Here is a 19,014-nt window from a genome sequence, read left to right on the forward strand (position 1 = left end):
AGGATCCTGTTGATTCCTGGGTGTGTGCCGCCCCCTAGTGGCCACTCTGGGGAGCACTTGGTTTGCTGGAGAGTGGCAACTTGATGCCTGGGAGCCTCTCCCAAAGTGGACTTCCTGCCTTTCTCTCACTCCCAGCATGCTCACAGCTGAGCCCTGCACGTGGGGCAGGTTCCCTGGCCACCAGGCCAGGACTGTGTCACCCCCAAATACAAGCTGCTGCTCTTGTGGGCCCTGGTCTTGGCAGGGCGCACACTGACTTGTGGCCAACATGGCTGGAGGTGGGGGGGGGGGGTAGCTTAGATTCCCAGGGCCCACTGTGATCTTGGGTGCATGTGCTTAGTGTTGCCTTGGCTTTGGAAACCGGGCCACCCCTGGACTTGATGCCCACGAGAAGCCGTGGGGCCAGTCACCGTTTTCTCCCCCCAGCTCAGCTGCCAGGGCCCATGGCCTTTGTCCTCCCCCAGGAGAAGACATGGTGGTGGGTGGCCCGCGTGGCACAGACTTGCTCACCCTCTCTCCTTTCCCACACAGGTGCAACAGCCACACAGCTGCCGCCATGGGGTCTGAGGACCACGGGGCCCAGAACCCCAGCTGCAAGATCATGACATTCCGTCCAACCATGGAGGAATTTAAGGACTTCAACAAATACGTGGCCTACATAGAATCACAGGGAGCCCACCGGGCGGGCCTGGCCAAGGTGGGTGATGAGACCAGGTGGCCTTTGGTATCCCCATCTTCTCCGAGTGTCCACTGAGCCACTGCAACCTTATCATCTCAACTGTGGGCGTGCTTGCCATATGCCAGGAGGTGTGGATTGCGGGTGCTAGGGTTGGTGTTGATCAGTGATGAGGGCACTGGCAGGCTAGGCGGGGACCTGGACCCTGGGGTGTGAGGCCCAGAGCATCCCAGAGATGGGGGTCCGGAGGCCTTTGGGGAAGTCAGTGTTGGGAGGCAGTGATTCCTAAAGGACGAAGACATGGGGACGGTGACCCAGTGCCTATCTTTCTCAGCGTGTGTTTGCGTTGTGTGCATCTGTGTACATGTTGGGGTTGAACTCCTGGGACTTGCACGCTGAGGCCGTACCTCCAGCCCCCTCAGCTGTCATTTGCCTCCTCTGAAGGCTGCAGGTGTTTGAGCTTTGCCTGTTTGTTTTTGGGGGGTGATACCGTGGATCAGACACAGAGCCTCCCGCTTGCTCAGCAGATGCTTCTACCACTTGAGCTACACCCTGGGCACATTTGCATTTGTTTTTCAGTGTTAGGAACTCATGCTCACTGTTAAAGGCCAAGGCTGGCCTTGAACTGTGATCTTTTTTTTTTTTTTTTTTTGCCAGTCCTGGGGTTTGAACTCAGGGCCTGGGCACTGTCCCTGACCTTCTTTCGCTCAAGCCTAGCACTCTACTACTTGAGCCACAGCACCACTTAAGGTTTTTTTCTGTGTATGTGGTACTGAGGAATCGAACCCAGGGCTTCATGCATGCAAGGCAAGCACTCTACGGCCACGCCACATTCTCAGCCCCTGTGATCCTCTTGTCTCTGCCTCTGAAGTAGCTGGGACCACACCTTTCCTAGCCAGTTGGGGCTTTTCTTCTGACTGCTCCATTGTGTTGTAAGTTGTCAGGTACTAGTCCCCTCCTGGGTCAGGAGGTGTCACGTCTCCCCCATAGCAAGGGTGACGCAGCCCTCCATCCACGCATCAGCAGCCTGCACCCCTCTTTGCCAGCATGCAGTATCTAGCAACAAGGCAATGGAGATGGGCGTGTCCCTGCTCACTTCTGAAGCGGCTTTAATGTCCCTGTCACTTCTCTGACCTGTCACCTTTGTCCCAGCCATTTCACTCTGGACACTGGCCGGCCTGGCCCCTCCTAGCACTTCCAGCACCTTGCGTCTTCTGCTGCTGTCTGAGCAGCCCGCGCCCCCCCAGCGATCCTCTCTCTCTCCCCACCCCGCTCCCACCTGGTGCCTTTCCTCCAAGTCGAGCGTGGATGGGGAGGGAACAGAGGTTCCCATGGAGACCCAGCTCATGTCCCTCAGTAGCTCTGACTTGGGGTTTCCCACATACTCTTTCTCAGGCCTCGCAGGGGGCTGAGCAGTGTCTGGCCTCCACTTACTCCATACCAGGAGCTCCCCAGTGGTGACAGTCATCCATCCCCAGACAAGGTCTGGGTCTCCGGGGGAAGGGGGGGGGCACAGCCCTTAAGCTGGGCCCCCTGTACTGACTACTACGTCATAAGTGAGACACACAGTCACGTGTAAACCCCCCCCGACCCCCTGAAGCCCCACTGTCAGCAGGCAGCGGGGCAGAAGCACTGGCATTGCCAAGTGTGCCAAAGTCTTCTGCCCATAGATGGCAGCATCCTTGGGGATAGTAATGCATTCAGTTGTTCCAGAGAGAGATCTTGGTCGGAGGTCTTGGTATCTCCCCAGCCATCTTGTCAGAGAGCCTGAGCAGGTGTGGTCAGTCTGGAGGACTTAGCTCAGGAGTGAAGCGGGAGCTATGGGCCTCGAAGGGAGGCCAGGCCTACACGGCCCTACCCCACATAGCACCGAGGCTCGGGGGGCTCACCCGCCTCTCGGGGGCTCTCCTTGGCCTTGGACCCTCACCCCCAGGGGATGGACAAAGATGGTGCCTCTCCAGGCTCTCAAGCAGCTCCCAGCTGAAGGTTGCAGAGTTGTGGCCCTTCTTCTGCCCCCAAGGGTGATGGCGCCCTCCTCCTCAGCTCTGTGCACCCTGAGCCCACACTCCCCAGCTGCCCCCCCCCCCCCCGTGGGTGCCCTTGGCCTCAGTTTATCAACTGGCAGATGGGAGCAGTGCTGGGCAACTCTTTGGGCTGCCACCTGGAGTCTGTGTGCCACCCTTAGTCCTCAGGAGGCCCCCAGGCTGGGTGGAGTTGATGGCCTGCAGGAGGCCCCCAGGCTGGGTGGAGTTGATGGCCTGCGGGGTCAGCCATGGGGGCTGAAGGGCGCAGTGTGGCTTCCTAGGGCTAGGGGGCGCTAGTGCACAGTGCCCCGTGCCACTAGCACGGGCTGGGATTTGAAAGTCCCCAAAAGGCCTCATGCAGGACGTATACAGACACGTTGTAGCTTGTTACCTTGGGGACCTGTAGGTGCTGGGGTCGGGATGGCGCAGGGGCCAGCTGCAGTGGGTATCCCCAAAGTGTGTCTGGAAGCTTGATGAAGGCCTGGAGCTGGCACAGGGCTGGGGGGTATGCTGGGAACCCCTGGAGCTGCATTGCCAGCCCCTCTCTTGGTCCTGTAGATCATCCCCCCAAAGGAGTGGAAGCCGCGGCAGACTTACGATGACATCGACGACGTGGTCATCCCGGCGCCCATCCAGCAAGTGGTGACCGGGCAGTCAGGCCTCTTCACCCAGTACAACATCCAGAAAAAGGCCATGACCGTGGGGGAGTACCGGCGGCTTGCCAACAGTGAGAAGTAGGTGGACGGCACGGGTGGGCGCAGCACGCATGCGTGGCGGCTGTGTGGCTGCCGGGGCCTCAGCCCAGGTGCACAGCTGCCCACGCACCCCTTCCACCCACTCCACATGAGTGCCTCGCTTCACCCCACCCTTAGGGATGCCGCACCCCGCAGCACCTCCCAAGAAGACCTGGCCGGCTTCCTGCTGCCACTCGCTGGCCCACACGGCAGAGATGCTCCCTCCCCCGTGGGCCTGCGTCCCCAGTGCCCTGTCTATGTCTTGGCTTCTCAGTGGCCCATGAGGGCAGGGACTGGGCTGTCCCTCTCGCATAGTGACCTTGTCCCCTCCCTTGTCTCTCTAGAGCAGGACTGAGAGCCACCCCACCGGGCTCCCTGGCCCTCTGCTCTAGCTGCCTCTGGAGGTGCTGTGATCTGAGTCGTCCGGGCTTGGTTCTGGGGAGCACTCGCCCTGCTCCACGGCACAATCCCCTGTGCCACCAGGAAATTGCCACTCATGCGCCTGAGCCCTCCACAGTGTCTTTTGGGTCTAGGGTGGCTGCTTGGTGCCTGGCTCTCTCTCTGAGTCTGGGGTGCTGTTGTTTCTAGGTACTGTACCCCACGACACCAGGACTTTGATGACCTGGAACGCAAGTACTGGAAGAACCTCACGTTCGTGTCTCCCATCTACGGGGCTGACATCAGTGGCTCTCTGTACGATGACGTAAGCACCTGAGTTTCTACCTCTCTTGGGGGACAAGGAGACTTCACCTCCATCTTGCTCAGTGCCAGTGACAGGGAAAAAGCCCAGATCAGCTGATTTACTAGTCATTCCTACCTCACCCTAGAGTCTTACCCGGCTTGCCCTGCTCCTCCAGCCACTCCAGCCCCGCCATGGGCCCCCAGGACTCACCCACCTCAGTCCGAGTGCTGGATTCTCCCTGCCTCTGGCCAGGAGCCCCAGGACTGATGGCTGGGTGGACAGGTGGGGCGAGGGGGGTCTGCACCCCTGCCAAGGATTGCCAGAATGCCTCTTCCAGAGGTGCCAGCATGAGCTGATGGGTGTCGGGTGAACTTCTATTATTAGGGGAGGCTCACTGCTGTTTTGGGGGCCTCAGAGGACCAGAGCCTGGCATGGAGCTGCTGGGCTGGAGCGGCCTAGTGAGCCTGTGTGATCCTGCACAGCCACAAGTGGAGCTCGTGTCCTGCCAAGTGCCCCCTCCTCCCCAGCTGCAGAGGAGGCCTGACCTGAGCACAGGATGGGGTGCACCTCAGTCCTCCGGAGGATTGATTTGTGACCCACAGACTTTGAATACACGGTCCTGGCTTTGGTGCAGCGGCTTGCCCTGGCTCAGCTCTTGAGAGGGACTGCAGGCTCTGGGGAGCTTAGAACTAGGGAGACACTGGGCCTGGAGCAGGGGAACCCCGTTACTCTCGCTGTCCTTACCTCTCAGGTTCCCTTTGAAGCAGTGTGGGGTCCCGCGGAGGCCTCTGGCTATGGAGGGGACCCTGTGGTCCCAAAGTGACCATGTGCCACTCCCTCCCGCAAAGGGGACAGCCAGTGAAACCACAGCCTTCCTGGGGTGCAGTGGGGACAGGCCTGACTGTACCCGCTGTCCACTGGAGTGCCACACTGCTGACAGGACTGCGCGCCGCTGCCGGCACCTGCCCGCCACATCTGGCAGCTGTGCGGGGGCGGGGCCTCCCATGCCCTGGCTCCCCTACATGCCCCCAGACAGCAGCAGCAGGGGCTCTGGCCCCAGGGGTCCTTCTCACCCTCCTCACTGCTTCTAGAAAGGGCATTTCCTGGTACCCCAGCAGGAGGCTGCTGTCCCTGATGCTCTTTGGGGGTACACAGGCTGTTTTCATGGCCTGGCCCAAGTGGGGTGAGTGAGATCGCTTCTGCTCCTTTAGCAGCTCTAGCAGCCATTTGGTGGCTGTGTGCACATCCAGCGCCTGCCATCCCTGCTTACCGCCACCCTTGACCTGGCCACAGCTTGCTCATCTCTCTGATGGCAGCTGCGGTCCACAGCCACAGCATTGTGTGGTGGCCACACAGGTGTCACGCGCCAGCATCAGGCTGGAAGGCCACACTCCCATGAGGAAGGCGGCCGGCCACTGCTCACTTCCACCGGCGAAGTTCCCTTGTTCTTTGGTTATCTGACATTTTTGAGGTATGAGTCACAAACCACACAGTTCACCCACCAACAGCTCAATCCGTGCCTTTTAAACATGCAGAGATGTGTGACTATCACCACTGTCAATTTTAGAACATTGTCATTGTCCCCGTGAGCCCCCCCCCCCCCCCCCCCCCCCCGTCGCCTCCCAGCCCACTTCCGGTCTCTGGCGCGCCTGCTCTGGATGTTTCCTCTCACTGGAGTCACACATGGTGGGGCTCGGTGTCTGCTTTCTCTCGCGCCGCTCCGTGTCCTTGGGCACCTCCGGGCTGTGGTGACTCACAGCCGCACCCCATGCATGGCTGTGTGACGCTCCAGCATGGAATGGGGAAGTGGCTGATGTCCATCAGCCACTGAGGGGCACGTGTTGTATGCGCCAGGGCTTTGTAAGCATGCCTGTAGGCATGGCCACCTGGTGCTGGGAGTGAGGCTCCTCTGTCTCCTCCCATCTATGTGTTGTTTTTGCAGGAATATCAGCCCCATTCTTCTTATTTTTTTTTTCTGTTGGTTGTGGGGCTTGAACTGTGGGCCCTGGCGCTGTCCCTCAGCTCTTCAGCTCAAGGTGAGCGCTCTACCACTTGAACCACAGCGCCACGTCCGTTTTTCTGGTGGTTCATCAGAGATAAGTCTCATGGACTTTCCCACCTGAGCTGGCTTTGAACCACAATCCTCAGATCTCAGCCTCCTGAGTAGCTAGGATTCCAGGCGTGAGCCACTGGCACCTCACTTCAGCTCCATTCTTTACATGGTTAAAGTTGTTCCATTAATGTTTGAGTTGTATGATACATTTAACCATGTGAGTCCCATGGCTGGGCACACAGGCTCTCATGCTTATAATCCCAGCTACTTGGGAGGTATATGGAAAGGATCATGGTTCAAGGCTAGCTCAGATAAATAGTTAACAAGACCCCCATTTCAACCAGTACAAAGCTGGGCTCCATGCTGTGCTGCCAGTGTCTCACACCTATAATCCCAGCTCTTCAGCATCTGAGCATCACAGTTTAAAGATAGCCTGGGCAGACAAATTCATGAGACTTACCTCCAATTAAGCAGCAAAAAGCTGGAGGTAAAGGTGTGGCTCAAGTGGTAGAATGCCAACTTTTAGCAGAAAAGGCCAAATAAGAGCACAAGGCTCCAAGTTCAAGCCCTCGTACTGGCACAAAAAAGGAAAAAAAAAAAAACAGCACAGTGGCACATCCCCATCATTCCAGCTATATAGAATGCATAAATGGGAGGATCACAATCTAGACATAAATATGAGACCCTGTTTGAGAAATAATGAAAGCAAAGAGAGCTGGGGGCCTGGCTCAAGTTGTAGAGCACCTGCCAGACACCAAGGAAAGGTCTGGTATCCTTATCTGGTACATGATTTACAAACACTTCTCCCACCCGCCCTCTGCCTTCCTGGAAGGCGGCGTCTTTTGAGCCTTTCCCACTCACCTTGGTTTTCCTTTTGCTGCCTGTGCTGTTGTGTTCTGTGTAAGAACCCATCGCCCATCCTGATGTCATGAGGGTTTGCTCCCAGGCTTCTCCTGAGAGGTTGATTCTGCACTTCTCAGCCTGTCCTCCATCGTGAGCACAGCTGCAAGTGGTTTTGTGGCTGGTGATGGAGAAGGCCCAGGTTCTCTTGCTGGGAAATCTCACTGCTTCTCATGGAGTGGTCTTGGGCTGAGATGGGGATCCCAGATTCTTACTTTCATTTTCTTTCGGTCATGGGGCTTGAACACCAGGCTGGGGCGCTGTCCTTCAGCTCAAGGCTAGTGCTCTACCACTTGAGCCATAGTGCCACTTCCAGCTTTTTTTGCTTATGTGGTGTTGAGGAATCGAACCCAGGGCCTCATGCATACAAGGCAAGCACTCTACCACTGAGCCACCTTCCCAGCCCCCTTATTTCGTTTTCTTAGTGCACTTTTAGGTGCCAACAAAATTGAGAAAAGGTAGGGCAAACCCTACAGCTGCCAGCCTCCAGGTCCAATCAGCAGAGCCCCACCAGGATGCCCATCCTCCTGGGACCATGCCTACCTCCACGCACCATTGTCACCAAAGCCATGGCCTGGGGGCTGGCACCCGTGTGGGGTGGCATGGGCCCACCACGAGTATCACACAGCTTTCCCTTTGTGACCACAGAGCTGTGGTCACCTGCGTCATCTCACATGGCCTTCCTTGCTTGTGTCCCCCGTGTCCTCCTGGCTGGCTGACTAGTGTCCCACGCTCCTGTGGAAGGGCGTCTCAGCTCCCTGCCTGGGGACACTAAGGTGGCAGCTGTTAACCGCACCCTTAGTCGGGGGTGGAGGCCGACGGTGCTCACCTCCGATTGCTGGGTTGGAGGGAGAGGGAAGCTTCCCTCTGCCTGTCCTGCGCAGCGGCTGCCCCTCATCACGCCTCAGCCCGATGGGTCGGGACGGATCCAAGGCGGTGTCCCTGTGCCCGGCTGGGTGCTCGCGAAGGCACCTCGCTACACAGTGTCCCATTTCCCACGGGGTCTTCAGACTCCTTGTGGCCTCCAGACGCGGTTCTTTATCTGGTGTGTCTCCCCCAGTCTTAGGACCCCACAGCGCTGGTTTTCAACGAGAGTGAAAGAACTCCTGGCCAGGGCTGTGGCCATGTGCGAGCCCCGGCGCACCACACTGGGCCGGCCCATGGGCGACACTTCCCGCTGGTCCCGGAGCTTTTGCACCATGCTTGGTGCAGTGCAGCACAGCACTCGGCGCCCCCTGAGGCTGAGAACACAGTAGCATCTTGATCTAAGAAGCCCAGGTCCCTTAGCCCACCACAGTGTCTGGGTGATGTGTGGACAGGAAGGCACAGGTGGAAGGGTGGCCTGCCCCAGGGTCCCCTGGGTCCCAGGCACTCGTGTCTCATTTCTGTGCAGGCGTGGCCCAGTCTCTAGGGACTGTTGACAGCTCCTGTGTCAGGACAGGGTTGCGGGCAGAAAAGGTCCTGTCCTGGTTTGCCATGATGGTAGGTGCTGGAAGGGCTGCCATTGAACCTAGGCTACACACCAGTGCTGGGGTCGAACCCTTTTGTCCCGCCCTCCCCCCCCCCACCCCCTCCTCGCTGTGCCTTAATTGTGCACAGCCGCGCTGCATGGGTCATACTGAGGCTACAGCCCAGCATAGCACAGATTCAGCAAGTGGGCAGGGCAGGGCAGAGCAGGGCAGCCTGGGAGGCGGGCCCGGCCCTTCTCTTTCACAAAGGCAGAGCTGGAGCCTACAAGCCTGGCTGGCGAGGGGTCCACAGGCCCTGGGCGAGTGGGGCCCCTGCAGAGGGCCTGGGCGGGAGGCTGGGCAGGAGCACGCAGGCGCGCTCACCATGCGCTCGGTGGCCCCGCAGGACGTGGCGCAGTGGAACATCGGCAACCTGCGGACCATCCTGGACATGGTGGAGCGGGAGTGCGGCACCATCATTGAGGGCGTCAACACGCCCTACCTGTACTTCGGCATGTGGAAGACCACCTTTGCCTGGCACACGGAGGACATGGACCTGTACAGCATCAACTACCTGCATTTTGGGGAGCCCAAGTCCTGGTGAGTGGCCCGGCAAGTCCCGGGGCTGGGGGGGCGGGGCCATGGACCACTGTCCTCAGGCAGCTCGGCTCTGCCCACCAGGAGTGGGGCCAGGCCCATGCCTACTTTGTACAGAGCTCCAGATCGCCATGGCGCGTGGCTGCTGCCAGGAGCTGGACCACACTGTTCCAGTGTCCCTGTCAGGAGGTGGCTGTCCTACTGGTATGGCGCCTAGGCTATGGACCTAGACCTAATGTCCCTTGGCCTTGACCTCCAGGTTCCACAATGGTGGCTGGCTTGGGGCTGGGTGGGTTGCGTGCTGGCTGGAAGGCTATGCCAGGAGACTAGGCTCCCCTCCTTAAGAGATGGGCCCTGGATGGGGCTGAGAAGGTGGCTCAGTGGTAGAGCGCTTGCCTTGCATGTCTGAGGCCCTGGGTTCGATTCCTCAGCACCACATAAGCAAAAACAAAAAAAGCCGGAAGTGGCGCTGTGGCTCAAGTGGTAGAGTGCTAGCCTTGAGCTGAAGAGCTGGAGCCCTGGTGTAGATGCATGGCCCAAGTGGTAGAGCTGTCAGCAAGAAAGCCAAGTGAGAGCATGAGACCCTGAGTTCCCATTCTGGTGTCTGCATATATATGTCTGTGCACACACACACACACACAGAGACAAGATTAGACACGTGCACTACCGTGCATGGTATTTATTGACTAAGATGGGGTCTTTGTCGACTTTATTCCTGGCCCTCAAATCCTGAGCACTCAGCCTCCTAAGTAGCTAGGGTTATAGGCGTTAACCACCATACCCAGCACTCCCTCCTTTTTTTGACAAGATTTACGTCTGGACTCTCAACTCTGGTTTTAGTTTCTCTTTTCTGTGGTGCTGGGAATGGAAGCCAGTCCGTATGCGTGCTAGGGCTAGGGCGCCCCACCACTGAGCCCTCCTTCCTCTCCTTCCCTCCCCTCCCCTTTCCTTCCTTTTAGGTCCCCTGCAGGGTGTCTGGGGCCCTCACTGCAGTCCGCCAGCTTTCTGGTCTGTGCTGTGCCTCTGGGTGTGTGTTGATCCTTGTGGTTCCAGGCACCATGTTCCCGCTTGTGCCTCTGCCTTGTCCTGCTCTGCGTCCTCTCCTCATGCCGGGCGCTTGTGGGAGGTTTGGGGAGGTGACACATCCCTGTGCGTGGTCCTGAGCCTCCTTGTGGTAGTTCCTGGTGAGGTGACACCATGTACTTCATGGAAGGGGCTTAACCAGGATGTCCTGGCACTGAAGTCCCTGGGACTGCCCTCCACTCTGGAGGCAGCGCTGCTGCAGCGGTGGCAGGAGCCCCAAGTCCTTGCCTGAGAGTGAGGTTGGGGCGTGGGTGTCACTAGACAGCGCTGGGCTCAACACCGGCTCCCTGAAAGCTGAGGCTCCCTGCGGGGCCCCAGGAGCCAGGATGTTCCAGTGCCAGGTGTATGGAGTGTGGGCTGAGGCTCACTCCCAGTGTGGGTGCACATGGGTGCTCATGGGTGCAGCGTGGACTTGGAAACATGGGATCAAGTGAGCTCTCAGGAGCTGCCCAAGTTTTGCGCCCTTATACCACTAGGTGGTGCCCCAGTCCTTCCACAAGGCTGAGCCTCGTGGAAGTTTCCCAGGCCCTGAAGTTAAGGATGCTGGGATGAGGGGCTCGGAGGCTGCAGTGACTAGTGCCAGGCTGGCCTGGCCAAGCTGAGCCTCTGGGAGGGCAGAGCAGGTGCTGGGAGGGCAGCAGGCAGCGGAGGGGTGGTGTCTGCTCAGCCGGCATCTCTGGGGGAGTTCACGGAAGAAAGGCCTTCTATTTCCTTTAAAAAAAGAAAAAGTCATAAAAGAAAGGTAGGACAAAAGCGAGCGGCCATCGCCAGTGCATGTCCGTCCTCACCCCTGCAGGGGCCAAGGCCATGCCAGCAGCACACTGTCTCTGCACCAGGCGCAGATGCCACACCCCTGGCCCTGCAAGGCTGGCTCTGGACAGAGGGCCTTCTGCTGGGGCCAGCAGCAGCCTGAGGGGTCGGGCCAGATGGCTGAGGGTTGGCTGAGGCCAGAACCTGTGTCCTCAGTGGTTTCTACAGGATGTCCCAGGTTGGCCAGCCCCACCTGCTGCCCGCTGCACCAAGTGCTGCTTTGAGCCTCTGCCCCGCCCTCAAACCATCCAATGTGAAGAGCATTTGGGGGCAAAGGCCAGCAGTGATTTCAGCGTTCTTTGGGGACAGAAAGTTCTGGCAGCACCTTGATCTTGGCCCTGGCTTGTGATCCTGAGTGGGGCAGGGGGCGGGGGGAGGGGAGGCTCTTGGGGAAGGGGGGGCTTCCTGTGGAGCTCACAGTGGCTGAGCTGTGAGCTCTCCAGCCCCGTTTGTCAGGCCAGGGAGGAGGCCCAGGTGCTCACTCTTCCTGGCACATGCGTACTAAGTGACTGAAGTGACTGCCCATGGTCACCTTACTCTCCCCATCCCATGTGGCCCCAGGAGGCAGAGCCTAGCCAGTCCTCAGGTCCAGCAGGGCCTAACGAGCATGCTCAGTGACCCGGGTGACCAGTGCACCCTGGGAGCTGTCAGGCCTTGTCCTCCCTCTCTTGGGGCCCCTGCAGCATCTGTCCTGCAGACCTGGGAGAGTAGTGATCGCGCCGCCCTGCTTCGAGGGCTCTGGAGTGGGGTGGGGGGCTCCGCAGATGCCACCAGTGCCGCCGCAGCTGTGCTCCACATCTGTCTCCTAATCAGACCGCACCTGTCACACTGCATAGCCCAAGCGGGACCTGATGCAGGTTTTGGTTTAGTGCCCGTGTACCGGGTGGATGGTGTCTTACAAAGACACGCTGCATGTGGCCACTTTGTCACATGATTTGCTAGTCAGTGTGATGTGAGCAGCCTGGTGTAGAGTTAGGCTCCAAATCTCCCTTTATGTGGGGCTTTGAAGTACCCGCCCCCTACCTCACCCACCCCAGCCATCCTGTGCTCCTATTGGCCAGTGAGGTGTGGTCAGAGGTACAGTGCTGCGGTCCTTCCCATCTGGGTTCCAGGGATGTGACTTCTGGGCAGAGCCTGTGACCACCTCCATGGCCTACTTGAGGGCCACTCCCCTCCCTCCTGTTACCTGCCCCTGGAGGCTGCCAGCAGCCTCCCATCGCCACACCGTCCCTGAGACACAGCACATCAAGGGGCCGGATCTCACAGCTTCCAGACACACTGACAACACACCCCTGGGGTCCCTTCATTCCCCCAAGACTTCTACCGTGCTCCACCTCTTAAAGTCCCATGCCTCCCGCCACTTCTCAGTTGTGTCCCCCGCTGGGGAGCAGGCAGGGGTGCCGTGCTAGTGGGGTACTCCTGTTGTGAGCAGCCAGCCCAGGCCAGGCCCTGTGACAGTCCTTGGTCCCCAGAGAAGGCCCGGAGTGGCCGCCACCCTCCCGGGACACCCCACACTTAAGCCTCCATGGCTCTTCCAGGTCCTTCCTCTTGGGGGGCCATCTCATTTCATGGGAGTCTCAGTGGCAATGATAGACAGGGTATGTGGCAGATCCCGGGGTGCCATGAGTGGGGCCTCCTGCCCCGGGGGGGATATGGGACGTGTGTGTGCTGACACAGCCTGCCTACCTCAGCCCTGCGCCGAGGCCCTGGCTGTGGGCAGGCAAGGCCACAGGCTGTCGCGTCTGCCTCCAGGGAGGCTGCCCAGGCCCTTTGCAGACTCTGGAGGCCCTTCCCATCCTTCGCTGCTCCCGATCCGATCCGTTCTACTTCCCAGCCCCATCTCCTCTGGGTCTGAGCGGCCAGGTAGCCATGCTGTGCCGCACGGGGGCGCACGCCTCCCGTCCTAGGTGCCTACCTGAGCTGCGGCCTTTTCAGTGTCCAAGGCTTGTGCCTGTCTGGGAAGCCTGCTGGGAGCTGAGCCAGCGGGCCCCATCCCCAGACGCAGCACAGGCCCTGTGGCCTATGATGTAGGTCTGCTGGCCAAGGAGGACCCCCATAGCTGCTAAGCACCGGAAACTTAGTGCTCCCGGCCTGGTGCAGGGACCAAGGGCCCCATTCCCTGACCTTCCCCAGGACCCTTCTGCAGCTACTTGGGCTGGCTGTCACAGGAGGAGTGCTAAGAGCTGCCTGGAGCGCCAGACACAGTATGGCTGGATGTCCCTTGTGTTCCTCACAGTGAGGCAGGATGGGGACCCCTCTCTGCCCTGTGCACACTCTCATCTTCTGCTGGTAAGGTAGCCGTGGAGCTGCTGGCTCTTGATTCCTCCTGGCCTGAGCCTAGGCCCCAAGCCCTTCGAAGGGGCGTCTGTGGAGCCTGCATAGTGGCTCATACTTGTAATCTCAGCTGCTTGGGAAGCAGGGATTGGGAGGCTGAAGGCCAGCTAGGTCAAAACAGTTGATAAGACCCTATCTCAACAAATAAGCCGAGTGAAGCTGAGTGTGGTGGTTTACTCCTCTGGTCCCAGCTACAAGGGAGGTATAGACAGTATTGTGCTCTGAGGCTGGCCCCAGGTAAAAACACAACACCCTACCAGAAAAAAAAAGAAAGCAAAAAAGCACTGGGAGCATGGCTCAAGGGGTAGAGCACCTGCCTAGTAAGAGCAAGGCCCTGTGCTAAAACTCCAACACTGCTCAGAAAAAAAAAAAAAAAGATCAAGAAGAAACAGGACCTGGCCCAATGTCCTCACTTGACATCTGGTGCCCTCAGAGGGCACCAGAGTCACGTTTGGTCACGTTTGGTCAGCCAGAATGAGTCTGCATGCATGGACCTGCGCACTGTGCCGTGTGTGTATGTGCGTGAGACAGACAGACCCGACGGGGTCTCGGGTCACACAGAGTATGCGGGCATGCAACTCCTGTGAGCCAGAGAACCTGGCCAGGAGTGGCTTTCCAGCTGGCCTCTTGGCTACTCACACGGAGCTTGGCTCGGGCCCACGGGGGCTGGTAGAGGGACAGCTGTGTTGTCCCTGGCCCGGCTCCCTCCGCAGCCTCCTTATCGTGCCCTTGGCCTTACTCTTGTCACAACCACTCTGTTGTCACCAGGGGCCACCAGCCCCCAGCCTTCTGCTTGTCAGGACTGGGCAGTCAATCTCACACCGCAGGCTGCTCCAGGCATCTAAACAATGAGCTCCGAAACTGTCTGAGTCTCAAATTGGGACATCGAGTGCCGTCACGCAGGGGAATGGCGCTGTCATTAACAGCTGCGGCGGACCGATGACGATGGGCAATTTCGGGGAATCTGGCACACGCGGCATGGTGCGGTTCTGAATCACAGCCTGTCTGCCCCATTAGTCTGATCAGCTGCTGGGGCCTCCCGCCCGCAGCTGTAATGGCCTGGTGCTGCTGCACCGATTGCTTGTCCCCGCGTCCCCAGGACAGAGGGGAGCTGGGGCAGAGCAGCCAGGAAGCCCCCCGAGTGTGCAGACTCACCCATGGCTCCTGCCAACCCCGGCCTTGGCCACCCTGAGTGTCTCCAGGAGCCATCAGGGACACACTCTGGGGGCTGCAGGTCGTGTGTTTCGTGTCCCCGTGCGTGCTCTCTCCAGTGGCCCTGCTCCCTGTGCTGACCCTGTGCACTCCGGGGGCTGGGGGGGCCACTGGAGACACCCATGCCGCTCTGCCATCTCCTGGTGACTCTGGGTTTCCCTACTTTGTCTGCTTTTTCAGTGGGTGATTTTCTCTTACTTTCTTTTAGAGCTTGCCGTGTCTGTAAGCCCCACTGTGGATTTGCTGAAGCCTGGGGACAAGTGTCGAGTCCCCAGGAGTGACTCCCCCTCTGTGAACAGTCATTGTCAGCTATGCCAATCCAGTGTCCCCTGGGATCCCCAACGCGGCGCCCTCCTGGGGTCACACTGGGCGGTGGGCTTGGGGTGAGGTGCTCAGGCGCTCTGCAGAACGACTGGCTTTTTCCTTTCTGTCCTGTCTTCTCGCAAAAGAAACGTGCTGTTATGCTCGTTAGCATGCGCAGCTCCAGGGAGGGCCTCCACTTGTGGAAATGCAAATCCCACTAAGTTCACCCCCAAAAGGGCTTTCTTTTTTTTTGTGGTACCAATCCTGAGTCTTGAACTCAGTGCCTGTGCGCTATCCTTGAGTTTTTGTTCTTAAGGCTATAGCACTCTACCATTTGAGCCACAGCTCCACTTTGGGCTTTTTTTTGATGGTTAATTGGAGATAAGAGTCTCATGGACTTTCCTGCGTGGACTGGCTTTGGACCTCAGTCCTCAGATCTCAGCCTCCTGCGTAGCTAGGATGACAACATGAGCCACTAGCACCAGTCCAAACATGCCTTTTTAAACTGCAGTATTTAATTATCAGAAAAATAAGAGGAGAGCAGTTGGACAGGGGCCTGCTCCCTTCCCGTGCTCCCCCTCCTCCGTCCCCCTCCCTCTTCCCTCTCTCAGGGTGGGTGGTGGACAAGCAGGCAGGGTTGCTTTGTGCAGCTTCACTCCCAGCACCTCTTGGCTCTGCGGCAGGCCTGCGGCTGTGGCTGGCATCACAGTCTGGGACTGTGGGAAGGCCCCTCCTGCCCTTCTGGCAGTCAGGGGACTGAGGTCTGCTCATGTCTGCTGTCCGCCGAGGACTGCTATCCATACCAGGCAGCCACTGTCGAGTCCCCGTGGTCAGACCTGCCTGACGTCACTTGGAAGGGCTCCCCCAGTAAGGCCAGACCCACCCACCTGTCACCCAGTCTGTGGTCTGCAGATGTGAGACCATAATAAGCAGTGTAGCTGCTGAGAGGAGCCTGTGACCCAGTCACTGTGCCTGGGGGCCTGGAGTCAGGGGCTTCCTGTTGTCCCCCTCTCTGTGCCCCCACTAGCCAGGGACCGGTCCTACAGTGAGAAGTTTATAAAGCAGCTCAGTGCCAAGTGCGCATGCGCAATACTCTCTCTCCTTGCCCTCCCCCTCACAGCCCCCATGTATAGCGGTGCCAGTGGAGCCTTCAATTTGACTTTGACTTCATGCCACCACCCCTCTGCCCTGTGTGTCCTTTTACCCGTGTCCCTGATCGTGGGCCTGAGTGTGACCTTGCTGCGTATCTGCCCCTGGGTCACAGCCCACCGCCGTGTGTGCAGGTGCTCTCGCTTCCTTCTGTGAACTGCGTGAGTGTGGTGTGGCCAGGCCTTGCTCTGTGGTGGATGGCTGGCCATCCCCAGTGTGGGGCTGTGGCAAAAGACCAGCTTGCCACCATACCTGCTGCAGGTGCAGGACGTGAGCTCTGATCGCCAGTCCTGCTGAAAGTAACTGCAGGCAGCGGCCACTTCTCATAGCCCTGGGCCACCAGCAGCCCTTGGCTCCAGCCAGGCCCCTTGTCCCCATGTACAGATGAGGCCTGAGTTAGCCGCTGTGAGACCCGGTGTGAAGCTCCTGCTGTAGTGCCTGGCTCTGTGGGGTGCCCAGGACACTGCCACGGTGGGGTGCCATGGGTGAGGGCGGCCTGCATGAAGGTTGGGGGGAAAGGACCCCAGGAGCGGGGGGGGGGGGGCGGGTGGAGGTGCTGCCAGCCCCCAGGGCTGCCACCTGTGCCGCACAGCTTCCAGGTCATCCCTAGGCCAGGCTGTGGAGGAGGTGGGGCGGCCCAGGCCCCACTGGGCCCTGTGATCTGTGCCCGGCACAGGAGCCATTGTAAAGGAGCCTTTGGTGTGGCTGGACAGCCAGACCACCACCATGGCACAGTGCCAGGCTCAGCCCCTGCACGAGGGCTGCAGAGGCTCTTCGGGGGGAGAGGCTGGCGTGGTGGCAGGGGCAGTGTGAGCGGTACTTGTGGACATGGGCAGTGCCAGCCCATTGCCGCACGCTGGCATGGACTGGCAGGAGCAGATGGCCCATCATTTTGGTATCTTTTGTTCAGTGTGGGTGCTTAGCGTTGGACCAGTGACAGACACATAGCCCTGGCCCATCGTGCTGGGAGACCATGGGCTTTCTGCTGTAAGGGGTAGGAGCAGCCAGGCCAGGCCAGGCCGCTGGGCCAGCTGCCCAAGTCTTCTGCCCACCACAGCAGAGCTGTTAGTGCAAGGAAATGCCACGGCAGTGTCTTCCTGCCTTTGAGGCACACCAGGTGGAGTTGTAGAGAGATCACCCAGCTGCCTGGGGGCCTGGGACTGTGGAGCCCCACCTCCCGTCACCATGGATACCAGTGGTTTCCATGGCAAATGTCACTCTAGTGCACCTGCTGCTCATAGGTGCCAGTGCGCCAAGAGCATGGCATTGGCCCTGAACGTGAGGGTGGGGGGTGGGGGGTCGGGGGGAGGCTGTGTTATCCTAGTTTAAGAGCCGAAGGCTGGAGCTGTGGTTGCTGCCTGTGATAGAGTGGGCTGGGGCTGAGACTCATGGGAGCATGGACCTGGCTTAGGGGGTGTAGCATGCATCTCTTAAGCTGGCTCTGCATTTAAGAGGGAAGTTAAAAGGACACACCAGGGCCACCATGGAGCTGGCTGTGTGATAAAAACAAATGCCAAAGAAGAGTTGCCTGAAGTCATCTTAAAGGGGCAGGCATCTCCCAGCCTCCCACCCTCCACATCGCCCACCTCATCTCCACCCCCTAGCTGTCCCTCCTGGCTCCCTTCATCCAGGGTACGTGGAAGCTGCTGGTCTAGGCTGCCTAATCCCTCTCCAGATGCAGGGAGTCTTCCCTCTTCCCTCCCTCCTTTCCCTCCCCCCCTCTCTCTACCTTCTTCCCCTTTTGTCTTCCTTCCCTTGTTCATGTTTTCCCTTTCCTCTCCCCCTTCCACTAGCCCCCTCCTTTCAGGATTCTTGGGCCTTTTTCATTTTTTTCACCTGACCTGTGTGTTTTTGTAGAAATAGATGAGGATGCGGGTCCCCTGCATGGGCAGAGCACAGGGTGGGGTGGGGATGGTTGGGGTGTGGGCCGCCTCCTGGCTGTTCTCTGGGCTGGCATCCAGGCCAGTTGGGGTGAGCCATCTGCATCAAAAACGTGCAGCGCTCTGAGCAACACGTCCACTGTGGTCCCCCATGCTGCCTACTTGAGGCCCCTTTTCATCCCCAGCCACGTGCACCCCTTCCTGTGACGCTGTCAAATACATGTACCACATAGAAAAACAACTCAGATGCAAACCCAGAGCTGGGGGTGTCAAATGCCGCCCACTCAGCACCGCCTGGCCCGTGCAGCCCCCAACTCCTGCTTAAATGAGGGGTGATCGGTGGTGTTCTGCAGGCCCCCAGGGAGGTGTGGCGCCACCTATGCCTCGCTAGGACCCCTCCCCCAGCACATCCCCTCCTGCTGCCTGTGACAGGCCTTATTAACTCTCTTCAGCTTTTTATCCGGCTTTATTTGGCTTCCCCACAGTGGCTGGTCCCAGCTTCAGCTCCCGTTTGTCTCACACGCCCAGGACTCTTGATCTTGTGTGTGTTTCAATAAAAATGTCATTATTCGAAATCATCCATGCTGCTGGTGTGAGATACCAAATTCCACTATCTATTGTCCTGGAAAAAGACGATCCATTCAAGATAAAGGCCCGAGGCTCAATAAGGTGCTTCCCTGGGAACAAGCCCCATCCTCCAGCACTGTCAAGACAAGTGGGGGTACCTCAGAAGTGGAGGGGGGTTGCCGGTAGAGGAGGGTGGTTTCAGTGACTGGAGGTGGGCACTGTGTGCCCAGGCCCCGCCCTCTTTGCACACATGCTGCACGGGGGGGAGGGGGGCGGGGGGGGGTGGGCAGCCTGTCCTCCCCGGCACTGGGTCTTTGCAGTCTCCTTCAGGCAGACTGTGGGTGGGGCGCCCTCCTTCCTCCCAGCTGCTCAGGACCGCTCCCTGTGCACCAAGGGCACCTTGAGCTGCTGTCTGTCCCACCACACTGGCCCACAGGAGGCCCATCTGTCCAGATTACCTGTCCTGCTGAGAAGGCTGGCAGCCCTCCTTTGGCAATTGAGCTGCAGTGACACGCCGCCCGCTCACCACCCGCTGCCACCGCCCCTGCCTTTTGCTGTGCTC

At 59.1% G+C, this 19,014-nt stretch overlaps 1 protein-coding gene across 2 annotated transcripts in view; it reads left to right on the plus strand.

Moving 5' to 3' along the window:
* The window catches only part of Kdm4b (lysine demethylase 4B), a 100,375-nt gene that overhangs the window by 31,433 nt on the left and 49,928 nt on the right, over positions 1 to 19,014 (plus strand). For both annotated transcript variants that reach the window (XM_070008358.1, XM_070008359.1), the window contains exons 3-6: positions 532 to 697; positions 3,259 to 3,434; positions 4,023 to 4,137; positions 8,924 to 9,117. In XM_070008358.1, coding sequence (XP_069864459.1) covers positions 557 to 697; positions 3,259 to 3,434; positions 4,023 to 4,137; positions 8,924 to 9,117 — 626 coding nt within the window. In that variant the 5' untranslated portion in view covers positions 532 to 556. The remainder of the gene's footprint in view (positions 1 to 531; positions 698 to 3,258; positions 3,435 to 4,022; positions 4,138 to 8,923; positions 9,118 to 19,014) is intronic.

The sequence above is a fragment of the Dipodomys merriami genome, unplaced genomic scaffold, assembly GCF_024711535.1.
Source record: "Dipodomys merriami isolate MVZ:Mamm:240054 unplaced genomic scaffold, mDipMer1.0.p SCAF_70, whole genome shotgun sequence".
Classification (NCBI taxonomy): Eukaryota; Metazoa; Chordata; class Mammalia; order Rodentia; family Heteromyidae; genus Dipodomys; species Dipodomys merriami.